The 22625-nt window shown below is 38.1% G+C and overlaps 1 protein-coding gene and 1 long non-coding RNA gene across 2 annotated transcripts; one reads left to right on the forward strand and one right to left on the reverse strand.

Annotated features, from left to right (window-relative positions):
- The first annotated feature begins 1447 nt into the window (after positions 1 to 1447).
- On the forward strand, positions 1448 to 15669 carry ftcd (formimidoyltransferase cyclodeaminase). Its single transcript, XM_084922240.1, has 14 exons — positions 1448 to 1574; positions 3062 to 3245; positions 3320 to 3448; positions 5275 to 5363; positions 5574 to 5753; positions 6033 to 6170; positions 8039 to 8170; positions 8255 to 8316; positions 9651 to 9777; positions 9856 to 10017; positions 10171 to 10214; positions 10449 to 10587; positions 15243 to 15338; positions 15421 to 15669. Exons 1-14 carry the CDS (start codon positions 1521 to 1523, stop codon positions 15502 to 15504), a joined length of 1620 nt encoding a protein of 539 aa, XP_084778366.1. The 5' UTR covers positions 1448 to 1520; the 3' UTR covers positions 15505 to 15669.
- LOC146361610 (uncharacterized) lies at positions 8166 to 12310 on the reverse strand. The gene is made up of 3 exons (XR_014799480.1): positions 12124 to 12310; positions 9643 to 10099; positions 8166 to 9057 (listed from the first exon to the last, which is right to left on the reverse strand). It is a non-coding gene; the product is annotated as an uncharacterized LOC146361610 (long non-coding RNA).
- Positions 15670 to 22625: the final 6956 nt, after the last annotated feature.

Raw genomic sequence — 22625 nt, forward strand, 5'->3', positions numbered from 1 at the left:
TAAAGTCAGATATATTTTTAAAGTCTTGATAAAGTTCATGAATTCTGAGATTAAAATGTTTTCTGAATCATCAAAAACAAAGTGTTTTGAAGCCTTCTCATTTCTCCTTTTGTACAGAGTTGTGCTCAAAACTGAGATGAGTTTATCTTTCAGACTCTGACCTATAGAAACAAATACTGATACTGATCAATCAATCAATATCACAAATAAACATCATAATAGAGGCTGTGATCAGACTGAAGTTCCTCTTGCATTTATTCTCAAAGAAAAACTATCTCATTTAATTAACAAACTGAACATTTTTGTCACTAATTATCTGAAAATAACTGATAATCAAAATGAATATATATATATATATTTACTATTATTATTATTTTTCTGAAGATGGTGTTGATGCACCAACATCAACACCATCTTCAGGACAAACAATTTTGGGTTTTCTTCTGCAAACTTAAAATTAAATATTGAGGTTCTGGTGCAGCAGGAAGAGTCGGCAGGACTTTGTTAGAGGCCTTTACAAAGCAGGAATCTGGGCTTGTGCAGTTAACTTCAGGGTAATTCTCAGTTTTCAGTTTTGAATTCTTTCTCATCTTTACTCTCAGACTTTTAAACACTATCAGGGCTGCAGCTGAAACAACTAACACTGTTAATTAGAATTCATCAGATTCTCCTGTGCATTAATGATAGAGTCCTTTAGAGCTCTTTTTACTTGTAGTCAGCATAGTTGTTAGATGTCTCTCTTTCTTTCTTATTGTTTTTTTCTCTCTTTGCAAAATCAGTCTCTCTGCTGCTCATTCCATGTAACAACTTGGTCACATGCTGCCAAAGCCACCCTTGTCATTTTACAGCACTTGTACCTAGACTGACCTGGTTTAACCTAATGTTGATACCTACTTTCTTATGGCCTCTTTGTCTGACTGATGATGTTAGGGTAGGGTAAAGCCATAAATCCAGGTAACTGGAAGTTATTCTGAGTATGTTGAATTTGTTTGACAGCACAGAGCCCAGATGTTTATGGCTGTCCTTATATGTCTCACACTGTACTGAAATTGGCTAAAATTCAGCTACAGGATGCTAGCGAGACAGATCTCAGTGACCATAGAGCTAAAAGATAAAATTATTAGAATGAAAAGTCTATGTTTATTTTAGTTTTCACAAATTCAGCATCAGTAATGTGTCTTGGGGTATGCTGACTGGTTGGTCAAGGATTTAGGAATAGAAGGAAGCATGCTTTTTCTGCCCTTCTGGACTGGACTATCTCAAGAGCGCAGCCTGTGATCAGAAACTGAGACTTGAGTTCTCTTATGTAGAAAAAATCTGCTGGCATTTGAAAGAGTGTCTGTGTGCAGAGGTGGTAATCATTGTCAGGTGACCTACATACTGATCTGCTGCACACAGTTAATGATTGAACCGTTGCTCAGTGTCTGTCTGAGGGGTTCAGAGGTTTTTGGAGGGGGGTATGTGAGGTTGGACTTGGGTGAAACTGAACTCTTTGGGTTTTCATTCAGTTAGCAGGCACCATGGCTCGGCTGGTGGAGTGTGTCCCCAACTTCTCTGAGGGTCGAAACAAAGAGGTGAGAGGAGGACTTTTCTGCCTAATTAACATTTAAACAGTTTAAAGTAAATAAGTAAAGGTGTGTGAGTATTATCAGCAAAATGTGATTCAAGTATAAATGTGCTCATTGTGAATTGAAATGCTGTTTGACTTTAACTTTAAAGTTACAACTGCAAGTGTTTTTATTTGCTGCTTTGATCTGTGTGTTTGATTTAATAGTTTATATATCTTTGACATTGAGATGATTTTAAAAAATCAGAAAAAACTTTAGGCTCTTTTGGCAGTTTGAGATCATGAGAGAGAGAGAATCGGATGATTCCCTGTGAACAGCAGGGGGAGGAAGAACTTCATCTTGCAGGAAGTAGCCTCCCTCAGAGGAACAGCCATCTGAGGAGAAAGGAAGAGAGAGCATAGCAAGATCCTAGACTTCATTCTTCATTTGCCATTGAATTTAAAATAAAAACATTGACAGATTTCTGGATCTTTACTGAACAGGAAGTGCATAAAATGCTAGAATATAACTTAAACTGTCAAAAACTGCAGTTCAGTAAAAAGTGATCAAGATATGGTTTAGAGTAATGAGATATGTCATTAAACAGCTAATCTTTTTATCTTTAAACAAACGAAATATCTTTAAACTGCTCTGAAAACAGTTTAAATGTCTCAACATGAAATCTGCAGGAGACTGATGTGTTTAATGTGTGAGTGAGGTGCTCTTGAGTTCAGATTATCTGTTGAAACATTTGTTAAACAGACATTAAAGATTCACTCCAGAGTAAAGCTGTGTACTGACCTTTGCCCTCTTTTCCCACAAGAGGAAAACTGTTCCGCGGAAGTGGGAACATTAAATAATCAGCTGATTTTCTGTTTAACCACAGAACATGCTTGTGTTTTGACAAACTACACTGTTTTCATATTCCAGCAGCACTGGTTTGTAAAAAATCAGCTGCCAATCAAACCAGAGTACAGTCCAAATTGGACACCCACTGAAAGCATCTGATGCTTTATGATACCGAAAATACAAAACAGGTGAAGCTGAAACCCAACTTTAAGAGAGGACGTATGTGGTTTTCAAACTGCAGCAACTGGTGTCCTCATAACAATGTAAATAAATAAATAGAGCCGATGCAGTACATTGAGAAACATGTTCCTAATTTAAGTTTTTGATACTTGTTGCTAACACAAATTCTCAATTTTTTGATGTTATCTTTGTTCTATTTCCAGTTTAATGCGGGTTTTAAATCATTTCAAATTGTTTCCATTTTATTTCAATGACAGCTGAGTGTAAATTTCTAAAGTTTTAGAATCAATTCTGCATAAAATTCTGGTCATTCACTTCGTTGTGATGCTCATTAGAGCCATTATTACAGTCTAAACTCTGGCCACCCCAGTATCCTTACTCGCAAACAAAGTGTTCTTGCTCTTTATCAACACAATATTTCCTTTGAGCTTGACTAACTAAAGCAGGTGAGCCACATTATTACAACTTCTCTATGAACTGTTTAGGTGATCGATGCCATCTCAGCAGCCATCTCCAGCACACGCGGCTGCAGCCTGCTGGACGTTGACCCTGGAGCCTCCACTAACCGCACCGTCTACACCTTTGTGGGCTCTCCTGAGGCAGTGGTGGAGGGGGCGCTGAACGCCGCCCGCCAGGCCTTCAGCCTTATTGACATGAGGAAACATTCAGGTGAGTCTGAGCCCAGCAGCTCATCTCAGGGAGCTGCTTCCTAACATCAAGGCATTAACATGTTTCCTGTCCAGGTGAACATCCTCGGACCGGGGCCATGGACGTTTGTCCCTTCATCCCCGTCCAGAACGTCAGCATGGACGACTGCGTGCAGTGTGCCAACATGTTCGGACAGAAACTGGCAGAGATGCTGCATGTGCCTGGTGAGGCTCATTAAAAAAACAGCTTCAGCTTTACTGCAGTCAAACATTCAAGAAAACAAGAATGAGAAACAGAATAATGTGATTATAAAACTAAATGCCAATGTAAAATTAAAAAAAAAAAAGTCAATTTTTATTGTTTATTAGGAAAACTAAAAAAAAAACAGCGATACCTGGATAAGACAGACAGAGACTTAAAGCACAAAAAGCAAGTAACACAGACAGACCTATGACAACCTGCAATGTTTCACAGTTGTGAGGTTTTTGTTGTTAAGCCTTTTTCTCCACACAGTGTTTTTCTAATGATGACAACAATGCCTCCTTGTTTTGTGGAAGGTGCTGATCAGTGCCCAGAAATTTTGTGTGAGTTAGGTAAATGACAGAGGTGCTACTTAATTCAGAATTTCATATTGTAAGTAAACAAGTCTGGAATTTAATAAGTCTTTTGTAGCTGAGGAAATCAGACTGAAGTGGAAGGTTTTGGTTTGTTATTCAGGACTATAAGAGCTGTACGGAGACCGATTGCACAGATGCTAGTGTTGTATCAGTGGTGAGAGACCAAGTACATGAAAAAAAAAATCACCTGTCGCTTTCAAATGAAGCCAAAGAGTCAGAAGTTGATTTATTTATTGTTTCTGAACTGAGTGAAAAGTCTTATCTTATCTTGACTTCTGAGATGAAAATAAAACACTTTATGTTAGAGCCCAATAATAACATAATCCTGGGCCAATAATGTGGCAATAAAAGAGTGGGAACTACGTATTACTATTTAATTTTAGTGTACATACAAGATAATAAACAAAGTAATTTTTTAGTTGACCACTATTGGCCGAAATTTATAGCATAGAATAATGATGCCTGTGAGGGTAAAGCTGTTAGTAACAGTACAGTAATATTTTTCTAAGAATAAGAGAAGCTGTGAGCAATAAAATAGTAATTTCTGTGCAGAATTATGGGAATACATTTCTAATAACAGTGATGTGGTAGTAATGGCATGATAATAAGATAATGCACGTTGGTGTTTTCACATATTAGGATAATATTACAATATTTTATATGTGAAATGAATTTTCCATATACCTTAAAAAGGGTCCTTTGTTTGAATGTAATAATATTCAAATATTTTATATTTGATGCTATGGTGTACTTGTGTGGTAGCTTTTATATAATAACTATAAATCAGTGCAACTAAATATAAGACTACCATTTCTACTATGCTGCATACTAATACTTGCTAAAATTAGGGACCTAGGACCTGAAAACATGTCTGCATGTGCCAAATGTAATGAAAGCTAAAAGCCAATGAAACAAGCTATTACTAGTTATTATATTGTAATTGCATAGTGTTATACGGTATTATGGAACTATTGCCCCTTTATGCCACACTCCACACTATTACCATGTTCTTACTGAGTTGTCAATAAATTGCTACCAAAGTCAGAGAGCAACTTTGTCACTACAAATGCAAACATTTGGACGTCAGCTCCAGTGCATGCTGAGCCCAGAACAAAACTCCAGAAGTGCAAGTGGCACTGTATTCCTGGTCATTCTTTTAAGAGCTGTTAAAACAGACTGGTCAATTTTGAATGAGAACACTAAAGTAAGGGGGGTGGGGGAGCACAGAACTGGAAGGTTAATGAGTTAAAATGATTTGGGGGTTTTTTCCTGACTGCTCTGATTTTTAAAAACCACAAAGTGTTTTTAACATTAGAACCAAAAAGGAGGCTTCACCCTCTCAGCAATAAACCCGAGATTCAAGTCTCAGCTTACTATACACTGTTTTTGGTTTAAATTCAAATTAAGAAGTAAATAAGGTTCTTTTTCCACAGTGTATCTTTATGGAGAAGCAGCTCGAACAGAGACCAGGAGAAGCCTTCCATCTGTGCGAACAGGAGAGTACGAAGCTTTGCCTGAAAAGGTGAGGACTCATCAAATCATTATCTCCTTTCTTCTTCGCTCATTTAGTGTTGTGTGGTTCTAACTTCTGAGAATGATTTCTAAAAAAAAAAAAAAAAAAAGTTTCTTTGTAACAGCAGGGTCAGTGATTGATTTTTTTTTTTAACTTGAAATATGGTTAACCACAAGAAAATTGTCTCTATTTCCAATTACAATGTTTTTCTCCCTCCAGTTGAAACGTGATGAATGGGCCCCTGACTTTGGCCCCGCCGACTTTGTACCATCTTGGGGCGCGACGGTAACTGGTGCTCGTAAGTTCCTCATTGCCTATAATGTGAACCTGATCAGCACTAAAGAACAGGCTCATCGCATAGCACTGGACATCCGGGAGCAGGGTCGAGGGAAGGACCAGGTGCGTCCTGGGAATCTTGGTTATTTATTTAGCTTTTCATGCTGTGGGTGTTGCTCGCTGTCATGACATGATTAAAATGTCCTTTTAGGATTTCTTTCTTTCTGTTTTGTTGATGAATTTTTCAGATTTTTCTTTTTTAAATCAATTTTTTTCTAATATTTTCCACTTTTTGGAGAATTTGTTGAAATTTCCGATTATTTTTGAATTTCTTATGTTTGTTCGGACTTGATATATAACTAAGTATTAAAATCTTTTTTTCTTCTTCTCCGTGTTCATAAGCCTGGGCAGCTGAAGAAAGTGCAGGGGATTGGTTGGTACCTGGATGAGGCTAACCTTGCTCAGGTTTCCACCAACATTCTGGACTACGAGGTGACGCCCCTCCATGCTGTGTATGAGGAGATCTGCAGAGATGCGGAGGTTAGAGCTGTGTACTTTGTGTCGTTTCTGGGATGCTTAGAACTCAAATTACACTGCTGGAAATGCACATGCTGTTTTTTGCAAATTAGCATTATAATACTCATTTTCATTTTTCCTGTAGTATATAAAAATTGATGTATCTCAAAAATAAAATTATGAAGACACTCAAAATAAATTTCCTGTTGTTGGAAACTTTTTTGTGCAACTTTTTTTTATTTACAGTTTTGAGGGATAAACCTCTTAAAACCACTTAAGCCCCACGCCCCCGGTACCGGGGGCAAAAAGGAGGACATCTCATTTAATCGGTTATAACACGGGATGAGAAATATAAGTCCAGACGTGTGGTATCCACAGAAACCTCAGAATCTCAGCTAAAATGTCATATAAACCATTTCTACAACCACCAAACACATCGAAAACAAGTCGTGATTAAACGAGCAGTTACGTAAATGCGCAGAAGACCGCTAAACAAACAAAACCGAACTGGAAATTCTCCAGACTTCATGTAACCGGCTAAAGATAGGCTGGTTAGCTTCCAGAGTTATCACTGACTCCACACACCAAGTTTCACCACGATCAGACCAATATTCACTGAATGAGCCGCAAAGGAAGACCACTAAAACACACAGCGGCGCAAATGCGCTGGGACAGAGATTGGCTTACCATCCCGATTTCCTCCATTATTTTCGCTGGTAGCCGGTAGCCACGTGATTACCAGTAGTTACCATGCCTACCTAGCCGCATCAGAGCAACCTCCATTTTAGACCCACCTACAGACACGTGACTGGACAGACGCCACATGCAGCAAATTTGGGCCCACGTCTGATTGGTTGAACTGACGTGAACGTGGCATCGTTACTTTGATTCTATTGGCTAAAACGATTAAAAAAGAGGTGTCAATCATGCAAATTGACCAAAAGAAACCAAAGTTACAGCCCCTCGGAGTTTAAAGGGCCAGAGACCAATTAAACGCTTCATGCGCACTGCAGAAAAGGGCCATTACCATGTAAATGTGTGGTTAATTCTTCAAAAATATATTTTAAAAAAGAGCATTTTTAGGCCTGTTAATAAAATTTATTAATTTCTGCTCTTTAATACCTAAAATGGCATGGTGTCCAATTATGTGCCAAAATTGGACATTTTTGTACAACGTCTGGATATTGATGTATTGGCAGGGCTGTAATTTTTCACTGTTTCACTTTAGAAACATAAATCTTTGCACAGTTGATGTTTATATGTTGGTTACTGAAATCCTGGAACCAAATGTGATCTGAGGCATATTTTTAAAAGGGTTATATGCTAAAAATTAAAAAAAAAATAAAATAAATTAGGCGAGGATAAAATATACTTACTTTTTCTGTGTTCCAGTCTCAGTAATTTTGACACAGTAATATCTGCTTCAATATTTATACCTCTGGTGAAATCTCACAAGTGTTAGCTTTATTTTGATACCAAGATTGTAAGGACAGAGTTTGTAATTGCAGAGAAATAATCAATTAAATTTGGGCATTACATTTTCGAGCAGGAAGCTCAGAAACCCCCTTTGTGCTTAAGAGGTTAAATTTCTCTAACTAGAAATATATGTAAAAAAAAAAACTAAAAACGATTTTCATTTTTTTTTGTGGTTTATTGCACTTTTTTGCAATTTTTGTGGGTACTATGGACTTAATGCGTACATATTATTAACATTTGAGCTATAACTGTTGTATTAACATATAGCAACTTGAAATGCTCCCAAAAATGGAACTACAGCATGTAAAAATATAAATATAAGCTCTGGCAGACTATGGTAGATCTTAAAGGGTTAAGTAAAGACCAACAAATCCTTAGATTGTTACTGACTTAATTTTTTCTCTTTTGTCTTTTAGGACCTGAACTTGCCTGTGGTCGGCTCTCAGGTTGTCGGCCTGATCCCTCTGAAGGCTCTGCTGGACTCTGCTGACTTTTACATCCAGAGAGACCGACTCTTCATTATCGAAGAGGAGCACAAAGTCCGACTGGTCAGCAGATGACTCTTTTTTTTTTTTTTTTTTAAGATATTTTAATAAATTATAGGCTCTGATTGTTTGTTTGTTTGTTGTCAGGTGATCAGTAAACTTGGCCTCGACTCCCTCGGTCCGTTTAATCCAAAGGAGAGAATCATAGAGTGAGTATTTACAAACTGTGATGTAGTCAGCTGATTCATTATATACTTTATATCCCGAAAAATATATAAGAACATCGAAGAACATTCAGCCCTTATAATGACAGGATTACATTTTATTCTGTGAGTAATAAATAAACAGAAAGCAGAAGGACATTATAAATCCTTTTAAAGTCTCTAGAACATTTGTGGAGTGGATTGAGAAAACTGCCAAACCCACCTAATAATCATTGAGGGTTAGTAGGTTGTCTGTGGTACCAGATTTTACATCATGTTTCTGAACTTCTGAACCCTAGCACACCAGTCGGATGCTTCTTTTCCACTGAGATGATGCCAGCATCTGTTGTATTTTGGTGTCTTTTAAGGACCATATTTCAACAAATGTGAGAACCATTTCTTATATAGTGTTAAGGTGGGACATGTCTTAAAAAGAATCATGGCAGACAGAATCTGTTGGTTGAATCAGTTATTTTTTTTTATAGTAGTCCCTCCAGTAGTTACTGATATCAGTGGTTCCATATCAATCATATTTGTATCAGTGATATCTGATATCTTGTATCAATGTCAGTTTGTTCTGCAATGACAATATCAAAAACTGTACGTCTCTCACTAGCAGTGCCGTCACTAGAAAAGAGGTCAAACGTGTTATGATTTTCATGAAGGTCCTGTTGGGGGCTTTAGAGTTTCTCTATTCAGGTGCTCAGAAATTCCTCTTTGTAGATGGAGCAGTTCATCTGTCTTCATCTGAGGCAAAAAAAAAATAAAAAAATTGAAACATGCCAATGAGAGCCCGATCCTTATGGTCCATAGTCCCAGATCTGTGAGGCTGTGGTTCACCTAGTTTGAGGCCAAGCGTCCAAAACAGTAGTTTGCTTGGCCTCATGATCTTGAATGATCTTTATTTTACATATCTGGGATATGGAGACCTGAACACAAAACACACAACCCCAGGTCTGAAGCACAAATGGCAGCCTAGGTATTTATATACTTGCTCTCTACGTCACACCACACTTTAAGTTTCGATCAAACAGCCTAGTTGGTTTCACTTTCTACTGCAATTACCATGCTTCTGCAAAAGCATGCAGTTTCCTGTCAGCACTTTTGGCACAGAGTGTACTCAGAGTTAGGCCTTTCTTATATAAAGCAATATAATCAGCATATAAGCATTTAAGATTATAAATTTAAACCTCAACAACATCCAGCATCAATCCTGTGACAAACCCAGAATATTTTAAAATAAAACAAAAGCTATATATAACATTATTTGTCAGTATTATACAGCAGATGATAAATGATGATGATATCTTGTTAAAGGTAGGTGTGTATCACCTGTGCAGGTACATGGTGAAGTCACAGGAGGATGGACAGCTGGTGTCTTTGTCTCTGCGGCAGTTTGTTCAGAGCGTTGGTGCTCGGACAGCAGCTCCCGGAGGAGGATCAGTTTCTGCAGCAGTCGGTGCAATGGTACGAGCTTTTAGGTTCATAACAAAATGATACAATTCTACTTTTAGTTACTTATTTTATTTCGTATCCCTCCTGTAGGGGGCCGCACTGGGTGCCATGGTTGGTCAGATGACGTATGGGAAGAGGCAGTTTGAGAATCTGGACAGTGCGATGAGGAGGCTGATTCCTCCATTTTATCAGGCCATGAATGAATTGCTGGACATGGTGGATGCCGACTCCTCCGCCTTCAACAGCTACATGGTGAGGAGGAAGCTCCAACACCTGCAGAGCCTCAGTAACATCTGCAGGCACCCGGAACCATTTCCACTCTTTACTTCTTTCACTGTAACCAGAGTGTGAATATGTTTTGTCTTCATGTCAGATTTGAGTTGATCATATTCGTCTCATTTGTAGGCAGCACTGAAAATGCCAAAGAAAACTGCAGAGGAAATGAAAAGGTGAATACTCAAGACTTTAAGACCACAATTACTGCTAATGACTGAATGCCGTCAGGTTACATTATCATCTTTAAAATGTCCTTGTAACTTTCAGAACCACGTTTCCACCTGTGATCATTTTTTAAATAATCAAATATTCACTTTGTTCTTTTTACAGCTGAAAAGGTCAAAACTGATTTCATTTCTGTCAGCTGCAGAAACACTTCCTGTTTATTTGTTTGTTGTTCTCATCAGGAGAGAAGCTGCGATGCAGGAAGGACTGAAGCAAGCTGTTGCCGTCCCATTGGCTCTTGCTGAGAGGATCAGCATCCTTTGGCCGTCTCTTAAAGAAATGGTTGTCTACGGAAATTTTAGCTGCAAGTCTGATGCTCAGGTGTGAAAAAACACTAATTTCTACTTGTTCTGCTCAGATTCTCTGAAGGTTATGAAGTGCACCTTCAGCATTATGGTGATATAAACTGAGAGGAACTTTGTCTTTTACTAGTGGTGTGTTAAAACATGAATGCATATGTCAAGAGATTTATTCTAAATGACACTTCTTCAGCTGAGAGTCTAAGAGTGAAGACACACACAGACGCTGCAGTTTTAACTTGCAAGGGCGTTTCACAGAGCGCTCACATCAGAGAGTGGGGCCCTGTGAAAATGAAAACATTTGTTCAGTGGAATGTTGATACGTGAGCATGTGCGTATGTGATTGTGCGTATGTGATTGTGCGTGTGTGTGTGTGTGTGTGTGCGAGGTCAGAACTGCTTGTTCAACTTCTTACTATCGCTGTGGGAAGATTCAGATAGAAATATCAGAACACGTTTAATAAAGAACAATCAGTTCTGAACAATGAAAAGGACAATCAGTTCTAAGCAGGGAAAAGGTCATCATGCAGTATTCTATCACATGTAAACTTATATCATTAAAAGCTTATACTGACTACTAAGTACAATTTTCCCTTAACAGCATATTAAATCTTTTAGTCTTTACTAGAGATGGCACGATACCACTTTTTTTATGTCCGATACCCATATCATAAATTTGGATATCGGCCCATACCGATATGAGTCCGATATAGTGTGTTTTTAATAAAACTGTTTTTTTTTAATATCTTGCTGCATTTTGTATAAGTTCAAACTCAAGTAAAAAAAAAAAAAACACTAAAGCTATTCTGTTATACCTGTATGCAAAAAATACACTGCACCCAAAATATTTCATAGTTCAGCAATACTGATCAATCTAATAAACTTAAACCTACTCCATCCTCCCTATTCTGGTATTTTAAAGAGTAAGCAACCTAACTAATAGGGTTGCAAACTCCCATCAAAAAAAATAAAAAATAAATAAAAAATAGGGAACCACCCCCCACCTCATGATGCTTAATCGACGTAATCAACTTTAATTTGATGCAGTGTGAAAAAAAATGCACAGAAATCAATTCGTTTTCAAGAATTATTAAATAGATTCAACATCTTTCTTCAACAGAACTGCAGACTGCACAGATGGTATCTTCCCAAAGGAAAAAGTACTATAGCTTACTAGGGTATATTAGACATAATAGTTACTATATACAGTAATGGACTTCTATACATTTTACATTAGATTAAAACTTTGGGTGTAAGATTCAGATAATTATTTATTAAAAGCTAGATATTTTAAATGAGAATAAGAAAGAAAAGTATGTCTTTGGGCCCCCCTTTTCCCTGTTCATGCCCTATCGCCCCCCCTGGCTAAACTTTGCTAGATCCGCCCCTGCACAGTTACCAGCTGTCAGCTACTTAGAAAAAGATCCTGGTGTACAAAGTAATATTAAATAAATTCTAACAACAGATTATCAAGCTTAAACGTGCTGCTGTTGTTCAGCCGCTGGTTTCCTCTTTCTGGCGCTAAGTGGGCCAAAAACAAAGAAGAGAGACGGACTCACGACAGAAAAGCCGATCAGCTGATCATTGTACTGATGGGTCGGTCGCCAACGAAATGGCTTAGAGCCGGGTCTTTGACGTGAACGACGGGAGCCGGCTCCTTATCGCGAGCCATGGGTTTTGTTTTTTTGTTTTCTTTCTCTCACCCTCTCTCTCGCACTTTTTTTCCGCTTCACTCAGCATGCAGGCCTTGTGCTTTACGCTGGGAAGAGGGGGGAGGGGCGGTAGTTACACTCAGTAGCACAGGATGTAAAACAGAGCAGGAGGGAGAGACAGAGAAAGAGCCAGGGACAACAATGTCACATTAGAAAGGTATAGTAATCATCCACAACTATTTTCAGTTGCAGATGATAAAGGATTCATAAAGTTTATTCATGCAGGTCCATATGACAGAGAATGTGCATCTTCTTTTTGTTTTCATATTATAATTTATATTTAATTGTGTTGTGGTTTGCAGTGTTTTGTGTTGTTTCACTTTAAATTTGTAAAAGGAAAAAGCTGAAAATTTAAATAGTTAAAAGTTGAAATGTGAATAGTTGATTTTTGTATTATATGATTTATTTATTACATTTTATGTGGAGTGAATAAATAAAAGTATATTTACGGTGGCCCCTACAGACAAAGCACATACAAACATCAAATCACGTACGAACTCTGAAGCACGTACAAACCCTGAAGCATGTACAAACTCCAAAACACGTAAAAACTCAAAAACACGTAAAAACACGTACAAAAGACAACAGCAGTGCTCCAGGATGCTAGGGGCAGTGTTGAACTTTTTTTACCTAGTGGCTACACAAGCCAGCAAGTACCAACGACCGGATTTGGTTTGTGGTAATAACAGGTAAATGAACTTTTTTTTTTTTTTTTTTAATTATTTGACTATATATGAATGCTTGTGTATAAATACTAGAGATGGCACGATACCACTTTTTTATGTCCGATACCGATATCATAAATTTGGATATCTGCCAATACCGATATGAATCTGATATAGTGTGTTTTTTAATCAATAAAACATTTTTTTAATATCTTGCTGCATTTTATATAAGTTCATACTCAAGTTTAAATAAATAACAACACTAAAGCTATTCTGTTATACCTGTATGTAAAAAATACACTGCGCCCAAAATATTTCATAGTTCAGCAACACTGATCAATCTAATAAACTTGAACCTACTCCATCCTCCCTATTCTGGTATTTTAAAGAGTACTTTGCAGAAATATTAAGCAACCTAACTAATAGGGTTGCAAACTCCCAGCAAAAAAAAAAATAGGGAACCACCCCCCATGATGCTTAATCGATGTAATCAAATTTAATTTGATGCAGTGTGGAAAAATGCACAGAAATAAATTATTTTTCAAGAATAATTAAATAGATTCAACATCTTTCTTCAACAGAATTGCAGAATTCACAGATGGTACTTTCCCAAAGGAAAAAGTACTATAGCTTACTAGGGTATATTAGACTTAACAGTTACTATATACAGTAATGGACTTCTATATATTTTACATCAGATTAAAACTTTGGGTGTAAGAGTCAGATAATTATTTATTAAAAGCTAGACATTTTAAATGAGAATAAGAAAGAAAAGTATGTCTTTGTGCCCCCTTTTCCCTGTTCATGCTCTATCGGCCCCCCTGGCTAAACTTTGCTACATCCGCCCCTGCACAGTTACCAGCCGTCAGCTACTAGAAAAGGATCCTGGTGTAGAAAGTAATATTAAATAAATTCTAACAACAGCTTATCAAGCTTAATAGTGCTGCTGTTGTTCAGCCGCTGGTTTCCTCTTTCTGGTGAGAAGTGGGCCAAAAACAAAGAAGAGAGACGGACTCGCGACAGAAAAGCCGATCAGCTGATCATTAATCAGTTTCATGATTGAAGTAGCAGCAAGAAGAGGCAGTCGCTCCATATATCGGTTGTTAAACTTAACGATGGAATGCTTTACAAACATTCAGAGATGAACTTACACACTTGCTTTACTTCTCTCTGGGAAAACTTCCTCGGAGATGAAATGCCGGATTGCTAGCAAGGCTACAAATACACACAGCCGCTCTATCACGTGATGCATACTGCTCCGACGTGCTACGGTTATGAGCCGAGTTACGCTGTGTAGCAAGTTTTGTGAGGTGCTTTTTTGATATTTAATGGATCGGATTACATTTTTTATTTCTCGCCGATATCCGATCCAGTAATTTGGGTCAGTATCGGACCGATACCGATACGTAATATCGGATCGGTCCATCTCTAATAAATACACAAACACAACACACATGCTTTCATGCTTTCAATTGTGTAATTTAAGTGATCTAGGTAGCTCTGTTTTGGAAGTTCAGTTCATGCTAGAAATGTGTTTTGGAGTTTGTACGTGTTTTGTCTCTAGGGGCCACCGCATATATTTATATATAAACATATATAAATAAAACCACTTTTTTTTTTTACATTAGTAATTCCTTTTGTGCATAATTTTTTATTATTGTTAATAATAAATTAATTAAAGCAACAAAACAACCTGAAGAGCCGGTTCGGAGCCGAAAGAGCCGGCTCTTTTTAGTGAGCCGAACCGAAAGAGCCGGTTCTCTAAAAAGAGCCGGAAATCCCATCACTAGATCATTGATCAGTTTCACGATTGAAGTAGCAGCAGGAGAGAGAGAAGAGGCAGTCGCTCCATATATCGGTTGTTAAGCTTAACGCTGGAATGCTTTACAAACATTCAGAGATGAACTTACACACTTGCTTTACTTCTCTCTGGGATAACTTTCTCGGAGATCAAATGCCAGTTTGGTAGCAAGGCTCAAAATGCTCAACCAGACCACCGACAGGTCTCCCGCAGCCTCTCTATCACGTGAGCACACTGCTCCGACGTGCTACGGTTATGAGCCGAGTTATGCCATGTCGCAAGTTTTGTGAGGTACTTTTTTGATATTTAATGGATCGGATTACATTTTTTATTTCTCTCCGATATCCGATCCAGTAATTTAGGTCAGTATCGGACCGATACCGATACGTAATATCGGATCGGTCCATCTCTAGTCTTTACTCCCACTTTTCTGTCAAACATTGCCTGCAACAGCAAAGCTGTAAATAAGCCCACCTGTCATGTTTTATTTCTGGTCTCAGGTAGCAGCTAAAGCTTTAGAAACAGCTGTTTTTGGAGCGTACTACAACGTCACGATCAACCTCAAAGACATCACAGATGAAGCCTTCAGAGCAGCAGTAAGTGTGTCCATGAGGTTCTTCAATGCTGCTGTTGATCTGCTCTGCTCGTGAATAACTCATTTTTTTGTTTCTGCTGCAGACTCAGAGGAGAGCATCAGAACTGCTGCATGAAGCCAAAGACAGCAGTGCCGCCATCCTCCATGCTGCAGAGAAAAGAAACTGAATAGACTGAAGAAATAAATACAGTTAAATAAAGCTGCACAAGGAAGATAATCTGACATTAATGTGACTTTAAACACTGAAGAGCTGGATACAATGAATGTATTGCAAGGGAAAATCTTCAGAATAAAGAGGTTACTTGAAATGGTAAAAGTTTTTAATTTTTGGTCATTTCTTTCCGTTCATATTCACAGAGCAGAATCACAATAACATTTTATTGTAAGATGATTTTCTGTCGGGACAGATTATGTTGCAGTGGACGAACATGGTACTAGAAATACTGGTAAAAATGTTATCGTATGCGATGGCAGACCGTGGGGATGTGGGGAAAGAGGACCCAAACGCCAGACTCTTTAATGAAGACAGTGCATTTATTTACAGTGAAGTAAATAATCACACAACAATAAATCCCTGTGCACCCCCGACTTCCATGCCGTGTCTTCCTCCCAGTGTCCATGCTCCATGTCCTCGCTTCCTGGTGTCCGTACATCCGTGCTCGATGCCCTCTTGTTTCCGCACTCCTCCTGGGAAATCACATAGGCAGACATTGGACAACCTCAATGTGACAAGCTCACACTCACAGAATGACTATCTGGGAAACTGACGGGAAGTCTCACGCAACAATCCAGCATCGAGGAGAAACCAGGGACAGCAGTACAATGCACACACGCCATCAAAAAATTTACAAATCCATAGACTGCTCATGAACCCTGCACTCTTAGAAAGGATGTGTTAAAAAATTACACAAAAAATTGTTGTTGTACTATTAACACATTTTGTGCAAATTTTAACGCAACATGTGTAAGAAAATGTGTAAACACATGAAAAAATGTGTAAAAAGCTTAATACACTTGATGTGTTAAAACAAATTCTGCCCAGTAACATGACATACCAGCGGCGGGAAGGGGGCGCTATCTTTTTGCGCCACTGAGGCAAAGGAGACAAAGATGGAGGTTACGTTGCCTAGTATGTTGTCAGACCTTACAGTAAGTATGATTTACCAGTTTATCTTAATGTACTGAAAATATGTCGGGTTTCTGGAAGAATGTGAAACTCTGAATTTATATAAAATATAGGAGGAGCTTTGAGTTTAAGCACTGTTAATTACTGCTTAACTATACCTAGCTAACCTTAACGTAACAGTCTTGCTAACATATCCTACTCTTAATTTTAGTATTAGTTCTTGGCTTTAGTGCCATACTTCATTAGTATTAATGTGTTTTTGGTAGTATTTTTATGTATTTCTTTATTCATGTATTTATGCATTTACTTTATTTATGTATTACAGTATTCAGAAATTGCTCTTAGTACTAGTGTTGTAGTTGAGCTAGCAGCTCCGACAAGCATTCTGGTGTCTATGAGCAACACCAGACTCAGTACCTAACCGTAGCAGTGTTGTGTAAAATGACAATATTGTCGTTAACTCTGAATATAGCAAATGTAGTTATCACCGCGACCATTTGTTTACTAGCACAGAATAGGAACAAAGACTGTGCAACTTTAGTTTGATGTCACCCCTCTGTCTTCTGTTATCACACTTAATAGACTACATTTAGTAGTGTTGTGATAAATATTTGTTATAATTACTTATCACTGGTTAACATGAAATATACCTCATACAAAAATAATGATTTTTAAGCAGTTAAAGCAGTTTTTGCATCTAGTATGCTTAACTAAATTATGTGTGCATTCTTTTTTAAGGCTTGTTTCTGGAAACATGATCTGATATTGTTTCTTTTTTATGCAGAACTTCTGAGGAAGTAATAGTCAGTGTTATTTAAAAAACAACAGTAACTTGACCATGCAAATTATCTTACTTATTTAGCCATGTGTATCTTTTTTTTCAGCACACATATGACAACTTAGAATCTGTCAAAGTCCTTGTAACCACTTTTATAGATGAGAAAGAGATTTGTAAAAAAAAAAATTCTTAATGTCAGCAGTGCCAAAGACATCATAGGTCAAAGCCAAGCTCAGCACATGGGCTGTGTGCTGAGCTAGATAGGCTGCTAAAGTATAAAACTGATTTCATGGAATATATTGATGTTGACAGTAAGGTAGACGTTAAGGACTTTGGTAGATTCTATATCTTCCTGTCAGCCAGAGGGCCACCAATGAAAACCTCTCTTGGGGAGATTAGACAAAATCAGGTATACTTTGCATTTCTCCAGTTTTCTAAGTCATAAAATGTGTTTTAACAGTTATTAACTATTAGTCAGGATCAGATTTGTTCACCAAGTAGCAACTATAAGATAAAATCAATTTAATTATTATTCAGAATTTCTTTTAGTCATTGCGTTATAATCACGGTAATTAAGAAACCGCCTAGTTTACTCACACTTCTATGCTCTGCGGAAATTTGCTGTCATGACTTTGAAGATTACTGCAGAGAGGTACAGTGTCTGGTGTTGCCTTTACACAGTCTACCATTACCACAGAAGAACAAAGTCAACCCCTAAAGTCACTACTCAAGAGGAAAGCCCCACAGATTCTTAAGGAGTATGAGACTACAGGTACCCTGTCAGTACCATCAAGGAAGCTTCTTGTGAAGACTTGCATTGGGGATTTGGTGGAGAGGTGTGGAGAGTAAGTATAGCACCTTACTGCACTTTGTTAAATTTTTGCAGTGAATGTTTCCCTTTAAAAATGTTGAAGTGCACAGAAGTAAAAAAGGTTACTTCTGTTTTCCAGTTACCAAGTAAAATTCAGGGTGGTATCGACAATACTGATCCGATATGGATACAAAAACGTATTTTTTTTTACTGTATCTTTTATTGTATCTCAAATTATAGCTTCATAATGATTACAATACATCAGATTACTTGTTCTTATCACTTAATAATTCCCTATCCATTATGCTAGCAGTGTCCAAGCATTCTTTCTTTGGTTTTCTTTTCTTTTCATACATAAGCTAGGAGCTGTGTATTTTACCTTGAAGAATTTGCCACCAGAGTGGAAATCCTCACTTGCAAATATTCACCTGTGTCTTTTGTTCAACTCAATTGACAGGGAGGTATATAGATTTGACAAGATTTTGCAACCACTTCTTGATGACTTGAGATTTCTTGAAAATCCTGGTCTAAATGTGGATTTAAAAGGTCATAGCCATCAACTATATGGTACAGTTTGCGTGTTAACAGCAGAGATGGGCAGTAACGTGTTACTTGTATTCAGACAGGAGTCCTCTTTCACACCAGTTTTGCTTGGTTCGTTTAAGTAACGCGTTACTTGTTACTTGTTATCAAGTATAACGCGTTATACTTGTTACCAAAGACAGTTATCAGGAACATGTAAGCTTAAACGAACCAAGCAAAACTGGTGTGAAAGAGGACTCCTGTCTGAATAACCTTAAGTATTTTCATGTAACAGAAAACATAAGTGTTGATATCATGCATGATATACTTGAAGGTGTAGCCCCTTTAGAGGTTAAATTAATGCTTTCGCCATTTCATTTATGAGGAGAAGTTGATGACTTTGGAACAGCTAAATGAGAGGATTTCCAGTTTTCAATATGGATATGGAGACATTAAAAACAAGTCAAGTGTTATAATGAGCTTGAGAACCAGTGAGAGTGCGTTAAAACAGACGGCATCTCAAATGTGGTGCTTTTTACTGGTCTTGCCCTTTTTGTTGGGAGATTGTGTAGACCGAAAAAGTCAACATTGGCATTTATTGATTTTACTGAGAGATATGCAGTATCATCTTTGCACCAGTCATTACAAGAGGGCTTGCAGTATTCCTAAAGAACTGATAGTAGAGCACCATACTCTTTTCAAACACCTTTATGCCACAAATCTTATTCTGCAACATCATTTTATGATACATTATCCATGGTTTTGTTTGGGCCTCTGTTTGTTTTGTTTGGACCATCTGACCTCAGGAAATCGCATGATAGGGTGGAGCCAGGTTTCACATGAGCTCACCCGAAACCCTGGCTGATTGTGACCCACACCCGTTTTCACACCTTGGCTCATGTGATTAAGTAGAGGATCATCAGGGGGTCCTTTTGTCCCCCTTGAGGGGTTACTCCCACTGGGTTTAAATCTGGGACTCCCCGACATTTGACCTTAGAACTGAAGAAGCTTCTCGGATGAGAGGTGAAACGTCTTCAAGCAACTTAAAGAAGTCCAGACGCTTTTCTGTCTAAACTTTGGTGTATGCGATTTGAAGCCAAGCACAATTGATCTAAAAGACTAGCATATTCAGTTTGTAACTTCAAAAATGTGTCAAAAACACTGGCTTTTAAACATCAGGTTCAACACATGTATCGCTATAACCATAGTGATAATCTAGCTAAGAAAATGGATGTCTCCAATCCCTATCTAGTTAGTGTGGGGTCACTAAAAAAAGCAGATGTCTTGTTAGACAACTTGAGGTTAACCCTTGAACAAGACCTTTCTCTGACTAGTACTATTTTTGTGTCACACAGTATTGATGTATACGGAGAGACTATAGAACTGGTTCCGTATTGACACTAAGAAGAGACCTTTGTTTGGTGAAGTCATTCATATCTTGCCACAGTCAGTTAATGAGTCTGTCTTCATGTTTGTGAGGATTCTGAAAGTCAGCTTCTTTGATGACCATTTTTATGCCTATGCAGTGGAAAGGTCAAACGAATATGAACTGACAACACTGGCTGAAATTTTTTTTTTTTGGCCTTTATATACAGGGAGTGCAGAATTATTAGGCAAGTTGTATTTTTGAGGAATAATTTTATTATTGAACAACAACCATGTTCTCAATGAACCCAAAAAACTCATTAATATCAAAGCTGAATGTTTTTGGAAGTAGTTTTTAGTTTGTTTTTAGTTTTAGCTATTTTAGGGGGATATCTGTGTGTGCAGGTGACTATTACTGTGCATAATTATTAGGCAACTTAACAAAAAACAAATATATACCCATTTCAATTATTTATTTTTACCAGTGAAACCAATATAACATCTCCACATTCACAAATATACATTTCTGACATTCAAAAACAAAACAAAAACAAATCAGCGACCAATATAGCCACCTTTCTTTGCAAGGACACTCAAAAGCCTGCCATCCATGGATTCTGTCAGTGTTTTGATCTGTTCACCATCAACATTGCGTGCAGCAGCAACCACAGCCTCCCAGACACTGTTCAGAGAGGTGTACTGTTTTCCCTCCTTGTAAATCTCACATTTGATGATGGACCACAGGTTCTCAATGGGGTTCAGATCAGGTGAACAAGGAGACCATGTCATTAGTTTTTCTTCTTTTATACCCTTTCTTGCCAGCCACGCTGTGGAGTACTTGGACGCGTGTGATGGAGCATTGTCCTGCATGAAAATCATGTTTTTCTTGAAGGATGCAGACTTCTTCCTGTACCACTGCTTGAAGAAGGTGTCTTCCAGAAACTGGCAGTAGGACTGGGAGTTGAGCTTGACTCCATCCTCAACCCGAAAAGGCCCCACAAGCTCATCTTTGATGATACCAGCCCAAACCAGTACTCCACCTCCACCTTGCTGGCGTCTGAGTCGGACTGGAGCTCTCTGCCCTTTACCAATCCAGCCACGGGCCCATCCATCTGGCCCATCAAGACTCACTCTCATTTCATCAGTCCATAAAACCTTAGAAAAACCAGTCTTGAGATATTTCTTGGCCCAGTCTTGACGTTTCAGCTTGTGTGTCTTGTTCAGTGGTGGTCGTCTTTCAGCCTTTCTTACCTTGGCCATGTCTCTGAGTATTGCACACCTTGTGCTTTTGGGCACTCCAGTGATGTTGCAGCTCTGAAATATGGCCAAACTGGTGGCAAGTGGCATCTTGGCAGCTGCACGCTTGACTTTTCTCAGTTCATGGGCAATTATTTTGCGCCTTGGTTTTTCCACACACTTCTTGCGATCCTGTTGACTATTTTGAATGAAACGCTTGATTGTTCGATGATCACGCTTCAGAAGCTTTGCAATTTTGAGACTGCTGCATCCCTCTGCAAGATATCTCACTATTTTTGACTTTTCTGTGCCTGTCAAGTCCTTCTTTTGACCCATTTTGCCAAAGGAAAGGAAGTTGCCTAATAATTATGCACACCTGATATAGGGTGTTGATGTCATTAGACCACACCCCTTCTCATTACAGAGATGCACATCACCTAATATGCTTAATTGGTAGTAGGCTTTCGAGCCTATACAGCTTGGAGTAAGACAACATGCATGAAGAGGATGATGTGGACAAAATACTCATTTGCCTAATAATTCTGCACTCCCTGTATAGTGACAAGCTTTGATACTGTAGTGTCCCTCCGACAGAAGACAGAGAAAATCTGTGTTCCGGTTACCGGTGTTTATTAAGAATAGTAACACAGGCTACTGTGGGCCATAGCCAACGCCAAATCAACAGGGAAAAAACGTGTTCTCCAGAATCAAAGTAAACCCCCCGACTCTCTCTCCTTTTTTCCGCACACACCCACCACAACATTCTCTAACACCCGAGCCCCAAACACTCTCAGCCAACCACACGCATGCTCTCCTCCAGACTCTCTGTCATTGGTAGCTGATCTGATTGACAGGCCAACCGGCCTCTAGACTACTACACATTCAAGGACACTCAGTAAATCACCATGCTGCCGGTGTGGTCCAACTATGCCATGAGTGGCAATTCTGAACACAAAACACACAATAGTCAACTAACTTGTAACCCAGTGCGTTACAATACTAATTTAAACCCAAGGTACAAAATTGTATAACCTGGATGCTATATTTGCCAAAATGTAAATATGTTTTTCTGTTTGCACGCAACTGCACATTTGTTGAATGTTGACAATTTGTTGAAGATGACAACTGTTACCTTTTAAAAACTTGCATTCATGTATTGTCTGGTTTTGATTATATCAGAACACACACACACACACACACATACATATATATATATATATATATATATATATATATATATATATATATATATATATATATATATATACATACATGCATTACTGAGAGTTGAAAAACTGTCTAAAGTCTTTCATCTTTAATAAAATGATCAGCGTTCTGCTCTACCAGGTGTAACAATTGAGTTTAACATCCAGGCATCCATGAAAACGGAATTCATGACATTTAACGGAGTTAGAAGTTAGCAGGAAGTTAGCTCGCTAGCTTCTATCTA

This window comes from Perissodus microlepis, chromosome 23, assembly GCF_051167445.1.
Source record: "Perissodus microlepis isolate ML-2025 ecotype Zambia chromosome 23, ASM5116744v1, whole genome shotgun sequence".
Taxonomy (NCBI): Eukaryota; Metazoa; Chordata; class Actinopteri; order Cichliformes; family Cichlidae; genus Perissodus; species Perissodus microlepis.

Coding starts and splice junctions, on each gene's coding strand:
- ftcd (XM_084922240.1), top strand. CDS start 1,521: ATGGCTCGGCTGGTGGAGTGTGTCCCCAACTTCTCTGAGGGTCGAAAC. Junction 10,215..10,448: donor ACTGCAGAGGAAATGAAAAG/GTGAATACTCAA, acceptor TGTTCTCATCAG/GAGAGAAGCTGCGATGCAGG. Junction 10,588..15,242: donor GCTGCAAGTCTGATGCTCAG/GTGTGAAAAAAC, acceptor TTCTGGTCTCAG/GTAGCAGCTAAAGCTTTAGA.